The sequence below is a fragment of the Ornithorhynchus anatinus genome, chromosome 21 (assembly GCF_004115215.2).
Source record: "Ornithorhynchus anatinus isolate Pmale09 chromosome 21, mOrnAna1.pri.v4, whole genome shotgun sequence".
Lineage (NCBI taxonomy): Eukaryota > Metazoa > Chordata > Mammalia > Monotremata > Ornithorhynchidae > Ornithorhynchus > Ornithorhynchus anatinus.
This window is the reverse complement of record NC_041748.1, coordinates 16,447,161-16,461,822: the sequence shown is the minus strand read 5'-3', so window position 1 is coordinate 16,461,822 and position 14,662 is coordinate 16,447,161. Positions and strand designations below refer to the sequence as shown.

The 14,662-nt window shown below is 61.8% G+C and overlaps 2 protein-coding genes across 2 annotated transcripts; one reads left to right on the top strand and one right to left on the bottom strand.

Moving 5' to 3' along the window:
• Positions 1–5,079, top strand: IGFALS (insulin like growth factor binding protein acid labile subunit). Its single transcript, XM_016225578.3, has 2 exons — positions 1–565; positions 3,046–5,079. The coding sequence occupies exons 1-2, from the start codon at positions 550–552 to the stop codon at positions 4,842–4,844; spliced, it is 1,815 nt and encodes a 604-aa protein (XP_016081064.1). The 5' UTR covers positions 1–549; the 3' UTR covers positions 4,845–5,079.
• A 1,544-nt stretch (positions 5,080–6,623) lies between these two features.
• NUBP2 (nucleotide binding protein 2) lies at positions 6,624–14,295 on the bottom strand. Its single transcript, XM_029048640.2, has 7 exons — positions 14,242–14,295; positions 12,789–12,907; positions 12,254–12,452; positions 11,052–11,206; positions 9,586–9,696; positions 8,390–8,459; positions 6,624–6,853 (listed from the first exon to the last, which is right to left on the bottom strand). Exons 1-7 carry the CDS (start codon positions 14,270–14,272, stop codon positions 6,708–6,710), a joined length of 831 nt encoding a protein of 276 aa, XP_028904473.1. The 5' UTR covers positions 14,273–14,295; the 3' UTR covers positions 6,624–6,707.
• Between the last annotated feature and the right edge of the window lie 367 nt (positions 14,296–14,662).

The window sequence follows — 14,662 nt, the reverse complement described above, 5'->3', positions numbered from 1 at the left end:
GCCCCACCCCCCATGGGCTAGAGAGCCCAGCTGTGCCGGAGCCCCATCCGGCCCACCCGGCCACTGGCCGGGCTTTCCGAACCCTGGTCAAGGTCGTCTGAGGAAGACCCCGGCTCCCCCTCCTCCCGGTCATCAACCCCAGGGTCCTCGCCCTGCAAGAGGGCCCCCGCCACCTGCCCAACCCCGAAGACTCGTCGCAGCGGTGAGCCGAGCCCCGCTCCGCCGGACCCGCCGGCCCCCTTCTCGGGGCACATCTGCTTCCAGTTCCAGATGGAGCGGAGAGGCACCTCTGACTCAGCGGGAAAGAATTAGGGATGAGAGCGGAGCGGGTCGGAGCGGCCGGGGGCCGGCTTCTCCCCGGGGCCCCCGGCTGGGGCGGGAGAGCCTTCCGGCGCCGGCGGGGTTAACTGGGAAGCTGCCAAGCCGGCCTGTTGGACGGGCGTCAAACGGGGCTCCAGCCCCTGCCGGGGAGAAGGCCACAGAGCCAGAGGCAGGACCGTCCGGCCGGACATTCCCGCCTCCGCTCCTGTTCCCGCTCCCTCCGCCAGGATGATCCATGGGAAAGGTAAGCGGGGCGCAAGGCGAGGGACGGGGGACGGGCCGAGGAAGGAGGGGATGGGGCCCTCAGACCCCAGGGGCGGGTGGGAGCGAGAATGGGGTTCCAGTGGGGCCTGGCGCTGATGGGGGGGGGGGGGGGGGATTCGCCCTCTCCCTCCCGGAGCCGTGGGGCTGCCCTGCCGTCGGGGCGGCTGCTCCCAAAGGACCCCTCCGAGGAGGTCCGGAGTGCTTCGCGCTGCCCTATCCACTTCGCCTCCTCTCTCCATTATCCCCCATGCACGGGCAAACGTGCACACTCACAAGCATGCGGGGCACACATGCGCACACCACATGGCCTCACACCGCAGCCTAAGTTACACACTGGTACGCACCACAGGCCGGCAAGCACAGACATATGCCCACCCAAAAAGTTCCACAGGCAAACACCCAAGCACATGGGACCCACGTGCATTTTGGCACCCGTGCCCATCGCAGCCCACAGGGCCACACGTATGCACAGATACGCTGCTAGGTAAAGCGAATCAGTAGAGAGATGCGCAGGAGTCAGGAGTTGGGGTGGAGGTGTGAGAAGGCTACCCCTGGGCTCTTCCCTCCTGGGCAGGGTCCTTCTCTCAGAAGTCGAGGGGACGCAGAGCCCGAGGGGAAGGACGGGGGGGGTGGGGTGGGTTCCCCGGGGGTGGGGGGGTACCCTGCCGCCCTGCCCACCCCCGGATCTGTCCCACTTCTGCCCGAGCAGGTTGTAGGGGGGAACCGGCTTCCTTGGCCGAGGGGCGATCGCGGCAGGGTGGTGGCACCAAACCCTGGCCCGCCGGAGACCGCGACTTCACCGGTCTGCTGAGAAGAGATGCCCCCCAGCACCCTGCCTCCCCAGCCCTGGACTTGGGGGGCTCGGGCCCACCGCCCAGCCTCCCCGAGCCCCGGACCGCGGGCTCAGGCTCAGCCCTTCCCCCCCCGGCCACCCCCCCGAGACCCCGTTGGAGCCAGCGGCCCAGCCCCTCTTCTGTGACCGCCTCCCGGAACCTCACCCACTGGTGGGCACAGGGCTGTCCGGGGGCTCCTTAGAGACCAGAGGGAAGGGATGGGTCTCTTTCGAGGTTGGGGGGCGGCGGTGAGAGACAGAGAGAGAGAGAGCAATGCTTCAGGACAGTGACAGGGCAGAGTCGGACCCTCTGATCCCCCAAATTCTTAGCCCCCAATCAACTCCTCTCCCTCCAGTTAGGATGGCCTTCTGATCTTCCTTCCGTCCATTCATCCCTCCATTCATCCCTCTATCCATCCACCCTTCCTCCCATCCATCGGGCCTGAGAGCTGAAGTGAGCACCCAGCGTTTCCCCTTTCTGGTGTGAGAGATCCTCCCTCTTCAACCGAGAGTGTCCCTCCTGTGGTCCACGACTCCAGAGAATGCGGCTATGTGGTGCCCCAGGAGGCTGCTTGACAATATGATGTGGATGCGGACATCTCCTGAACCCCCAAACCCAGAATGTGTCCCGTCTGGACAGGGCTGGGAGGGAACCCCCCGAACACCACCACTCCTCGCTCCTGAGCCGTCACCGTCCCCTATCCAGCTCCCCCTGAGGGTGGGCACCGCTTCCGGGCCGTGGCACTAGGCGGCGGAGGGAAGACAGGGACCGGAAATCAAACAGCGGGCATAGAGGTGTCCGTCCAGTGGCGTCTCAGTAGCGGGCGAGGGTCGGATGGGCCGGCCACCAGACCACCCAGGATTAAACCTGAAGAATGACCACTCCCGCCCACCCTGCCCCTCCCCTTGGCCCTCGGGTAGGAAAAGGGGTGCCGGGGAGGCTGTTACAATTCACCCCCCAATTCCAATCCCCATGGCCAACTGAAGCCCCCCTCGCCAGCTCCCGCCCAAGACGCTCCCTAGAAGGGGTGGGGGTCACCGGAAGGGGAAGGGGAGGTGGTATCGTCGCCCAGGGCCAAACTGAGGTGGGTCTCCCCGCCCCTATCCCCAGAGTGGGCTCCCAGGGAGGTAAAGTCACCGCCCTCAAGTCACGAGGGTCCGGGGACAGAGGCCGCCCAAGGGCGGAGACTGAAGGCCACAGTCGAGTGGGCCCTAAAATGAGGCCGCGCTCCCTCCCCCGCCCTCCCCGGGATGGTCGTAGGGGTGATTCCACTCCAGCCAGACCCCGGGGGAGGGAGGACGGGCCGTCCATCATTGGGCGGAGCTTCCCGACCGTTAGGTCCCGTACCGCCCGCTGGGGCGAATGGGACCGAACAGAGGCCCACATCCCGTGCGTCCAATGGGGGTGGCGGACGGAAGCTCTGGACGGACCGGGGGGAGTGGGGAGGACCCAACCCGAGCGCTCGCTCCAGCGCTCCGTGCATGGTCGGCGCTCGATAAATAGGATCGGCCGACCGAACGGGGCGGGGCGGACGATGGAGGAGGTCGGGATGAAGCCGCCTCTCCTCCCCGCATCCTCCCCCATTTCCTCCCGCCCCTTCTCCCTCCTGCCCTCCCCTGTCTGGCAGGGCCGTTGCTGCTGGCAGCCCTGCTGCTCCGCTGGGCGGTGTTCGGAGTCGAGCCGGGAGGCGAGGTGGGCGAGGACGCCGAGGACGGCCAGTGCCCGGGGCCCTGCGCCTGCAGCTACGACGACGACTACGGCGAGGAGCTGAGCGTCTTCTGCAGCGCCCGCAACCTGAGCAGCCCGCCGGAGGGGGTGCCCTGCCAGGCCCGGGCCCTGTGGCTGGACGGCAACAACCTGACGGCCTTGCCGGCCGCGGCCTTCGGGAACCTGTCAGGCCTGGACTTCCTGAACCTGCAGGGCAGCCGGCTGGGCCAGCTGGAGGCCCAGGCCTTCCGCGGGCTGGCCCGGCTGGCCCACCTGCACCTGGAGCGCAACCAGCTGCGGGGGCTGGCCCCCGGCACCTTCCTTCACACCCCCAACCTGGCCAGCCTCAGCCTGGCCAACAACCGGCTGGGCCAGCTGGAGGGGGCGGCCTTTGCCGGGCTCTGCCAGCTCGGGGAGCTGAACCTGGGCTGGAACACCCTGGCCGTCCTGCCGGACGCCGTCTTCCGGGGCCTGCCCCACCTGCGGGAGCTGGTCCTGGCAGGCAACCGGCTGGCCTACTTGCAGCCGCCGCTCTTCGCCGGGCTGGGTGAGCTGCAGGAGCTGGACCTGAGCACCAACTCCCTGCGCAGCGTCAAGGCCCACGTGTTCGCCGGCCTACCCCGCCTGCAGAAGCTCTTCCTGCGTGGCAACCAGCTGAGCGCCGTGGCCCCGCGCGCCTTCCTGGGCCTGCGGGCCCTGCGCTGGCTCGACCTGTCACACAACCGGCTGGCCGTCCTCTTCGAGGACACCTTCCTGGGCCTGCCCAGCCTCCACGTCCTGCGCCTCTCGGCCAACGTCATCACCAGCCTGCGACCCCAGGCCTTCCGTGACCTGCCCCACCTGGAGGAGCTGCAGCTGGCCCACAACCGGCTGGGTGCCCTGGCCGCGGGGGCCTTCGAGGGCCTGGCCCGCCTCGAGGTCCTGGCCCTCAACGACAACCACATCCGTGAGATCGGGCCTGGGGCCTTCGCCGGCCTGGCCCGCCTGGCCGTGGTCAACTTGTCTGGTAACTGCCTGGCCGCGCTGCCGGCCCAGACCTTCCGGGGCCTGGCCGCCCTGCACAGCCTGCACCTGGAGCGGGCATGCCTGGGCCGCGTGCCCGCGGGGGCCTTCGCCGGCCTGGTCGCCCTGCGCCGCCTCTCCCTGGGCCACAATGGCATCACGGCCATCGAGGAGCAGGGCCTGCACGACCTGACCGGCCTCCTCGAGCTCGACCTGACCGGCAACCGGCTGACCCACCTCCCCACCCGGGCCTTCCGCGACCTGGCCCGCCTCGAGTACCTGCTCCTGGCTGGCAACCAGCTGGCCGACCTGGCCCCCGAGGCCCTGCTCCCGCTGCGCCGCCTCTCCTGGCTCGACCTGGCCCACAACCGGCTGGGGGCCGTGGCCGCTGGCCTCTTCGCCCCGCTGGCCTCCCTGCGCTTCCTCAGCCTGCGCAACAACTCTCTGCGGGCCTTCGCCCCCGGCCTCCAAGCCCCTGCTGGCCTGGGCCAGCTCTGGCTGGCCGGCAACCGCTGGGACTGTGGCTGCGACCTGCGCGAGCTGCGCGACTTCGCCCTGAACAACCCCAGCGTGGTGCCCCGCTCCGTCCGGCAGGAGCCTGCCGACGACCGCCAGCCCCCAGCCTTTGCCCACAACAACATCACCTGCGCCGGGCCCCCGGACGTGGCCGGCCTGGACCTGCGCGAGCTGGGAGACGACCACTTTGCTCACTGTTGAACCCGGCGGGGGTGAGGGGATCGCCGGGCCACGAGGCGGCCCTCCCCGCCGGTGTCCCCCGGGCCCGTGAACCCGTGAACGCCCGCACCGGCCCTAAGGAGGGTGACCAGAGCAGGGGCGTGGGGGTGGCTACCTCTTGCCTTTTCCACCCCGCACCCCCCACCATGCCCATGCGTGCACACAGACACAGACGTATGACGGTCAGAGCCGATTAAAAGCAATTTCACAAACCCAACCTATTAGCGGCCATGGAGTCAAACCGGGGCTGAGGCGAGAAGTGGACCCCGGAACCCCTGGGCCACAAGGGTCTTCCCCAAGTTCCCAGTCCTGCCTCGCATCAGTCGGTGGGTGGTGTGGAGGGTGGGATGGGGGGAGGTGCCCCGCTAAATGCAGGGACCTTCCTTTGGGGGGCCGGCAGGGAGAGTCAGGGGGGTAGGGGCTTTCCGAGCCGGACAGCCCCGTCTTCCTCCGACCGCCGGCTGAGTTCCCGTGGTCTGGGGGAAACAGGGTGCAGTAGATAGCGCACGGGCCCTGGGAGGTTTTGACCCCGGATCTGCCACTTGTCTACCGCATGGCCTCGGGCAAGTCCTTTGACTTCTCGGTGCCCTCCTCTGTAAAACAGGGGATTGTCTGTGAGCCCCTTGTGGGACAGAGACCTTGTCCAACCTGATGATCTTCTATCTACCCCGGCGCTTAGACCGGGCCTGGCGCCTAGTAAGTGCTTAACAAACACTACCCGGTGATTAATCCTACCTCCGCCCCAGGGCCTGCTGCGGACAGATGCTGGCTAGTCACATCATCTCTGCAGTGCAGCGGCGGGGGTGGGGGTTCTCTTCTCTCCCCTGGACAATGGGAATCGGATCCCTGCCCTCCCCACCAGCCCAGACAGGGAGTCCCGAACAGGACACGGGGACCAAGTCCGATCCTCTTTATCTTGTAGCTACGCCGGCGCAGTGTGCCTCACAGATACCGTTACTGATAACAACGGGGCCGAAGAGGGCATGGCGGCCCGAGGTGGGCCTCATCCCCAAAACTCACTCAGGGCCCCGTAGGCTCCCATTCCCATGGCGCTGACCGCTGGGGGAAATGGAGAGGCAGATCCAGAGCCAACTGTCACGGGGGTGCAGGAGGACAGACGAGCCGGAGCGGAAGGCGGTTTATGAAAATGGCGGCTGGAAGAAGAGGAGAGGGTGGGGAGGGTTGGCCGTCCAGCCGGCGGCCAGTCCAATGGCGGTCCTCCCCCACTCGCCCCGGCAGAAGGAGGGCACGTCTCGGATTTTAGGAGATGTGGGGGCTCCTGCCCCAGCGGTGGCAGCGGGGTTGAGGGGGGTCACCGAGGCAGCAGCTTCCTGCCCCAGCCTCCGCCTGAATCGGGTGGGGGAATCGACCTCCCCTGGTGACCCCCGAGACCTTGGGCAGGGTGGGGCTGCCCCCCTCAAAATGGGGATAGGGAGGGAGGGCGGGGCGGCGGGGGCAGGAGCCCAGGCCCCGAGGAAGGTCGGAGGAAAGTGAACGAGGGGCCCGAGGAGACAGTCTGAAAAACGCCAGGTGGCTGGGATGAGGGCCAATCCGTTTAATCGAGTCCCCGACCGATCCCCACGGCCGGCGCCTGCGTGCCTGACGGCGGCCTGCGCCCGCGGTGCCCATGTGCCTAGGCTCCCGGCATCCGGGCCGGGTGCGGGAGAGGGGGCTGGAAGACAGCTGACCATGGCGTCTCGTGGGGCGTCGGCTCCTCCGGGATCCGCTCTGGCGAGCGGCCTCCGGAGGAGACCTCCGCCCCGTCCGGGGGTGATGAGGAGGGGTCCCCGGGGAATCGGGGAGCAGTCCGTGCAAGGGGCCGGGGTCCTGGCCGGCCCCGGCGCGTCACGGGGCCTGGGCCCACGTCCCGTCCAGGATCCGCTGGGCGATGGAAGTGAGGGCGGCGAAGGCCGGGCTCTTGGGGAATTCCTGGCTGAAGTCTTGGCCTTCCTCCAGGCTCTGGGTGAGCTGGGGGTCCAGGGGGACGCAGCCTGGGAGGGGGCGGGGGGAAGGCACTTAGACAGATCCGCCCAGCGAGCCATCCCTCGTACTTACTGAGCGCCTCCCGGATGGGAGGGGCTGAATAATAATAATGATGGTATTTGTTAAGCGCTTACCATGTGTCAAACACTATTCTGAGCACTTGGGGAGAGACAAGGTTATCAGGTTCTTTCAGGCGGGGCTCCCGGTCTTTCATCCCCAGTGAGGTAACTGAGGCACAGAGAAGTGAAATGGCTTACCCAAAATCACACAGCTGACAAGTGGCAGAGCCGGGACTGGAACCCACCACCTCTGACTTCCAAGCTTGGGCTCTTCCTGCTAAGCCACACAGCCCCGGGGTGCGGGGAGAGCGCCATATCCCCTGCCCTCAGCGAGCGACAGGGGAGACGGATGGATGGGTGGATGGAAGTCATTTCCAAACCCGGGGGAGCGGCGGGAAGGCCGAGGACAGCAGAGAGGAGCAGAAGCATCTCACTCCAGGGAGACAGCCGCAGGAAAAAACGGAATGTACACCTACAAGACCCACTCTAACGCTTTGCGATGTGAGAAGCAGTGTGGCCGCGGGGATGGAGCCCAGGCCTGGGAGTCAGAAGGACCTGGGTTCTAATCCAGGCCCCGCCACTTGTCTGCTGTGGGACCTTGGGCAAGTTGCTCCACTTCTCTGGGCCTCAGGTTACCTCAACTGCAGACTGGGGGTTAAGACTGTGAGGCCCATGGGAGGGGACGGGGACTGTGTCCAACCTGACTTATCTACCTCAGAGCTTAGTACAGTGACTGCACATAGTAAGCACTTAAAAAATACTGTAATATTGTGTGTAATATATATATAATATATACTATGCATATCTAATTATATATATACACACACATATATACATATATATATAATTATATATAAAAAATTAAGACGAGTGCCCCATGTATAACAGGATCCAACCTGATTTGCTTGTATCCACCCCACCGCTTAGTTCAGTGACTGGCACATAGTAAACCCTTAACAAATACTGCAATTATGATATACATATGTATATTTCTATATATATATAATATTGAATATATATCACACACACATCCACAGCACACAAGAGCGGAGGGCAGGAATACTTAAGGGAGCATCCAGGTAGGCGGGGTTAGAGGTTGCGGAGAGGCAGCCCAGTAAGGCTTCCTGGAGGAGGGATCCAGGTGAACAGGGGCCGAGACGGGGTGTGACCAAGGGCAGAGCGGGAAGGAAGAAGAAAAAAGCCACGTTTCCCGGCCCTGGGTTCCCATCTCAGATACCGGGGCGCAACTCGAACCATCTGCGGGACTAGAGCAGGGCCGAATTCTCCCCCACGGCCGTGGAAAATCCAGGGGTCATCCTCCCCTTTTTAAGCAACTCCTCCTAGGCAAAAGCCTCCCCTATTTCCCCGGACCTCTCTCCCTCCGTCCCCGGCCCGAGAACCCATACGCAGCCCCCAGAGACGGTCGGTGGCCAGAAAGGAGGAGGGGGGTCGGGGAGAGGACCGGCACGGGCAGCGTGAGCTCACCTAGGAAGGGCACGCCAGCCTGCAGCGCCAGGCCTTCCCCGCCTCCTCTGGAGAAAAGGTTGGTGCACTCCTAGATCCGAAAGAAACCCGCCACGGTGCACGGGGGCCGCTTGACCGTCGGCTCCTTAAGGGCAGACGCCGCGTCTTCTAACTCCCGTATCCTCCCCAAATGCTCCTTACGGGGCCCTGCAGGCGCTCAGTCGTTGCCACTGTCTGCCTGGCCAGTTCCCTGTTAGCCTGACAGCTTCTTGTGGGGCGCTCTCTATATAGCACAGTGCTCTGCACATAGCAGGCATGCTCCCGGGAGAGCGGAGAGGAGTGCTGACAGGGTGCCAGCCGTCCGAAGGAGGCCGGGCGGACTCCAAGCTCCTTTCGGGTGGCGAACCATCGGCCGATTTTGTTGCATTGCGCTCAACCGAGTGCTTAAAAACAGCATTCTGTGCAGCACTGGTGCTCAATAAATGCCGTCCGTCAGTTGACAGAAGCAGGGCCCAACGGGGAAATCTTGGAACGGGGAGCGGCCATCTGTTTACTGCCGTACTGTACTCCCCCAAGGGCTTAGTACAGTGTTCTACACATGATAAGCGCTCAGTAGCTTGTGGGTCCCTCAGGGGCGATGGGATCAGGCCCGATTGGAGACCCGGGATGAGCCAGGCTGGAGTCCGGCTCCGAAAAGAGGGGGCCAGTATTTTGCAGGGAGCAGGGGAGGCAACCAGGAGGTCACCATGTTGGCTCTTGGAGGCCCTGACTAGAACTGCTCAGCTCTCCATCGAGGCTGGGCGGTGGGTCCCCCAGCGGCAGTGGGAGGGCTTGGGGTGGACAGAGGGGGGTCTACCCCAGCCCAGTCCCCGCACATCCCGTTAGAAAGGAGACTGGGCCCCCCCGCATCCTGCGGCCTTGGATTGGACAGTTACAAAGTGGTGTCAAGTTACCCCTCTAGACTGTAAGCTCCTTGGGGGCAGGGAATGTTTCTGTTCTACTGTTCTATCGTCCTCTCCCAAGCGCTTAGTACAGTGCTCTGCAGACAGTGAAAACGCGATCAACACGATTGGCTGACGCTCCCCCCTGCTAGACTGTAAGCTCCCCAAGGGCCCCCCCCACCCGAGTCTACCGCTGTCTCCCAAGCACTCGGTCCAGTGCTCTGCACCCAGGAGCTCAGCACATCCCCGCGTGTGACTGCTCTGTCCGGGGCTCACCGTGCAGTGAGGGCAGACGAAACCGCTCATGTTCTCCACGATTCCGATGACCCGTAGTCCTGTCTTCTTGCAGAAGGTCAGCTCCCTGCGCACGTCCCCCACCGACACGGCCTGAGACGCCCCCCAACCCAGACGCCGGGGTCCAAAGAGGAGGAAGTCAGCCACGACGACCACAACAACGGCAGTTTAGAACAGTGCTCGGCACATAGTAAGCGCTTAACAAATACCTACATTATTATTATTATCTCATACCTGTCTACCACTCAGACTTTTTAACTTTTTTAATGGTATTTGTTAAGCGCTTACTATGTGCCGGGCACCGTTCTAAGAGCTGGGACAGCTAGAAGCTAATTGGATTGGATGCCGTCCCTGTCCCACATGGGGCTCACATTCTTCATCCCCGTTTTATAGATGAGGGAACTGAGACCCAGAGGAGTGACTTCCCTGAGGTCACACAGCAGGCAAGTAGACTTCCAAAGTGCTTTTAAATAGACGAGCTCACGAGAATCAAATGATATCCCAAGGGGACAGGCTTCATTGCTCACATTTTAAAGATGAAGAAACTGAGGCCAAAACAATCTTATTACGCCCAGCCACCAGGCCACCGCTTAGCCAACAACGACAAGCTTGTGAACTCGCAGTTTCCACAGTCCTACCGAACATATCTTACCCACCCTAATATTTGAGCACAAACTCCTGTTTGGACTCTCCTTTAGAGTCTGTCTCCCTTCGGGACAGGGATTGGATGGATTACCTCTACTGACCTCTTCCAAGTACTTAGTACAGTGCTTTGCACATGATAGGTGCTCAATAAATACGGCTAATTGATTACAGTCCTGAGAGGGCTTTTTGGTAATGGTATTTGTTAAATGCTACGTGCCAAGGACTGTATTAAGCCCTGGAGTGAATATGAGCAAATTGGGTTGGACACATACGGGGCTCACTGTCTTAATCCCGATTTTACAGATGAGGAAACTGAGGCTCAGAGAAGCAAAGCAACTTGCCCAAGTTGGAGACAAGGTGGAGAGCCAGGATTTGAACCGAGGTCCTTCTGACTCCCAGGCCTGGGCTCTATCCATTAGGCCACGCTGCTTCTCTGGTCCTTGCCCTTGGTCACACCCCAGGCTGGGGACAGAGCGGACCAGATCCTGGGTCTAATCCCGCAGAAAAAGCACAGGGCTGGGAGCCAGGAGACCTAGCTCTGCCACTCGCCTGCTGGGTGACCTTGAATTCCCTGTATCTGTGTCTCCTCATCTGTGAAAGGGGAACTCAATATCTGACCTCTGTCCCCTCTAGGCTCCGTTGGAGACAAGAACTGTATCTGATGATCTTGTCTCTCCACCAGCGCTTCGCCCAGCGCTAGGCACATAGTTTGCGCTTAACCAACACCGCTATGATTTTTGCTGTTTTTGCTAGGCCAGGCGGCCTCCCCGCAGAGTGGTTGAGCAGGGGGGATCCCTTCCTACCTGGGGGGTGGTGACGAGGACGGCTCCGAGGGGCCGGCGGAGACGCAGGGCTTCCAGGAGGGCCAGGTGCTCGTCGGAGGTCCCGGGGGGGGTGTCCACAATCAGGTAGTCCAGCTCGCCCCAGACCACGTCCGACACAAACTGCTTGATCAGCGCTACCAAGACACATGGAACCCAGGCTGGCCTCGTCCCTACGGCCGGTCCTTGCCGGCCCCCACCCTCACCCGAAGCTCCTCACTGGGCCTCCATGTCGTTTATCTCACCGCCGGCCTCTCGCCCACACCCGGCCTCCAGCCTGGAATGCTCTCCCTCCTCATATCTGACAGACAATGACTCTCCTACCCTTCAAATCCTTACTGAAGGCCCACCTCCTCTAAAGAGGCCTTCCCTGACTGAGCCCTACTTTCCTCTTCTCCCACCCCCTTCTGCGTCACCCTGAATTGTTTCCTTTGTTCGTCCCCTCTCCCAGCCCCACAGCTCTTATGCCCATAGCATAAGTGCGCCTCCTCCAGGGGCCTTCCCTGATACATCTCCCATATACTACAATGGAAGCTCCTTGAAGGCAAGGATCCTGTCTGCTAACTCTACTGGACTCTCCTCAGAAGTCCAGTGCTATGGAGGGCAGGGATCGTGCCTGCTAACTCTACTGGACTCTCCCAAAGGCTCTAATACAGTGATATAAGCATGTGGCCTGGAAGCTCCTTGAAGGCAGGCATTGTGTCTGTAACTCTATTGGACTCCTAAGCACTTAGTACCGTTGACTACAAACAGTAAAATGGAAGCTCCTTGAGAGCAGAAATTGAACCCGTTAACTCTACTGGATTCTCCCCAGCGCTCAGTCCAGTGCTCTGCCCAGGGTAGATTGTCAGCTTCTCGAGGCCAGGGATCTTGTCTACTCAAATAATAATAGTAATTGTGGTATTTGTTAAGTGCTCTCTATGTGCCTAAGCGCTGGGGTAGAAACAGGGTCATCAGTTTGGACACAGTGCCTGTCCCATATAGGGCTCCTGGTCTTCATTCCCATTATCTAGATGAGGTTTCTGAAGCCCAGAGAAGTGACTTGCCCAAGATCACACTGCAGACACGAGGTTGAGATGGGATTAGAACCCACATCCTCCAACGCCCAGGCCTGGGCTCTTTCCGACTCTGTCTCGCCCTCCCACCCCCCAAATAGAGCACTTTGCCCCCCCCGAACCAACTACCGTTTTTCTTGGGTCCCCGCCACACCACGGCCTCGTCGGGCCGCTCCAGCAGGAAGCCGACGGACATGAGGGCGACGGTCCGCTGCTGGTCCACGAAGACGGGCACCCAGCCGTCGTCACACTGGTGCACGTCCCGCCCCTGCGCCCGCAGCATGCGCGGGATGCTCGGCCCGCACAGGTCCACGTCCAGGATCCCCACCTGCCGAGGGGACGGGCGACCCCCGGGGGTCAGGAGGACCGGGACGACAGCGGAGGGCGGGGAGGCCACGGGAAGAGCGGCCGGCCGGACTCCCGTTCACCTGAAGTCCCTTAGGGGCACTGGGCAGGGAATGTGCCTACCGACTCTGTTATAATTCACTCTCCCAGGCGCTCGGTACACTGCTCTGCACACACTACGTACCCAATTGATACGAATGACGGATTATTTGAAGCTACTAGGAAAGGAGGCTTGTCCACAGGTGCCAGCCACCGCCCACTCGCGGATGGACGGAAGTGGGGAGGGGGCACAGAGGCCCCGGGGGGACAGGCCGCTCACCTTCTGTCCAGCGTGGCGGAGAGCCAGGGCCAGCTCCGTGGAGATGGTGCTTTTTCCGACGCCTCCTTTCCCAGAGAGGACCAAGATGACGTGGCGGACGCCAGCCAGGTTCCCGGCCTCTTGTTGGGAGACACAAACGGGGGGGGGGCGTTCAGACAGCTCCCCATGGCACCACACTGCCCTCCTCCACCCGGAGGCTTCATGTGGGCGGGGATCGTGGCCACTAACTCTGCTTACTGTCCTCTCCCGGGCGCTCAGCCCAGTGCTCTGCACACAGTAAGCGCTCAGTAAATTCTGATAATTAGTACTACTATTAATAATTATGGTGGTACTTCGGCACTTACTAGGTGCCAAGCACCGTTCTAAGCACTGGGGTGAATTCAAGTTAATCAGGTCGGACACAGTCCCTGCCCCACTTGCGGCTCACGGTCTTAATCCCCATTTGACAGACGAGAGAACTGAGGCAAGTCAAGTGACTTGCTCAAGGTCACAAGGCGGATACGTGACAGAGCCGGCATTAGAACTCAGGTCCTTCTGACTCCCAGGCCTGGGCTCTATCCCTTAGCCACGCTGCTTTTTCAACTGTTGGATTATACTCTCCCGAGCGCTCTGTCCAGTGCTCTGCACACAGTAAGTGCTCAATACGTACCACAGATTGTCCAACAACTCTGTTGTGGGCAGGGAAAGTGTCTACCCGCTGTGTCACGCCGTACTCTCCCAAGAGCTTAGCAGAGTGCTCTGCACACAGTACGCGCTCAATAAATACGAGTGACTGAATGAATGGAAATGAATGGAAATCCTGACTCTGCCCCTTGTCAGCTGCGTGACTGTGGGCAAGTCACTTCACTGGGCCTCAGTTCCCTCATCTGTCAAATGGGGATGAAGACTGGGAGCCTCACGTGGGACAACCTGACGACCCCGAATCTCTCCCAGCGCTTAGAACAGTGCTCTGCACCTAGTAAGCGCTTAATAAATCCCAACATTATCATTATTATTATGTATATATATATATGTGTGTATATAGGTATACACACCCACAGACATGAATATATATAAACACATGTATAGAAATACAAATACACACATATATATTTAAAGTTGTTCTTTCCCCTCTTTTCACTTCAAAGGGGAGTCTGAAGTCGTGGGTTCTAATCCCGCCTCTGCCGTTTATCAGCTGGGTGACTTTGGGCAAGTCACTGCACTTCTCTGGGCCTCAGTTCCCTCACCTGGAAAATGGGGGTGAAGACTGTGAGCCCCACGGGGGACCAGCTGAGGACCCTGTATCTACTCCCAGCGCTTAGAACAGAGCTTGGCACCTAGTGAGCGCTTAACAAACACCAACATTATTATTTTAGGCGCTTAATAAATAACATCAGTAGTAATGCTTAGAGCCACGGAGTAGGGCGCATGTCCAGAAGGCCCCCTCCCGCCCCCGCTTGCCAAGCTCGCTCACCGGGGCCGGCCGCCTCCACGCCGCCCTCCATGCTGCTGCTGCTGCTGCTGCTGCCGCTGCTGCCGCTGCTGCCGCTGCTGCTGCCGCCGCCGCCGCCGCCGCCGCCGCCTCCTCGCGCGCGCCTTCCGCTTCCGCTTCCGGCCGCCTCCTCCAATCAACCCCCAGCCCGGCCGCCGCCCGGCCCCTTCCAACCAATCAAATCCCTCATCCCCACACGAGGCCCCGCCTCCAGGGCGGGAGGCAAGGAGACGGGCGGGCCTTCCGACCAATAGGCGTCGGCCGTCGGTCCTGACTGGCGTCGGCTGGGCCTTCGACAGTGACGCGGGAAGAGCCGTCCAATGGGCTCTGCGCCCGGGAAGGGGGGAGGAGGAGGGAGGGGGCGTCCTCTGGTCACGGAGCCCCGCCCCTCATCGGGGGGGGG

Coding starts and splice junctions, on each gene's coding strand:
- NUBP2 (XM_029048640.2), bottom strand. CDS start 14,272: ATGGAGGGCGGCGTGGAGGCGGCCGGCCCCG. Junction 11,207..12,253: donor GCGGGGACCCAAGAAAAACG/GTAGTTGGTTCG, acceptor GTGTCTTGGTAG/CGCTGATCAAGCAGTTTGTG. Junction 6,854..8,389: donor GGCTGGCGTGCCCTTCCTAG/GTGAGCTCACGC, acceptor GCCCCCTCCCAG/GCTGCGTCCCCCTGGACCCC.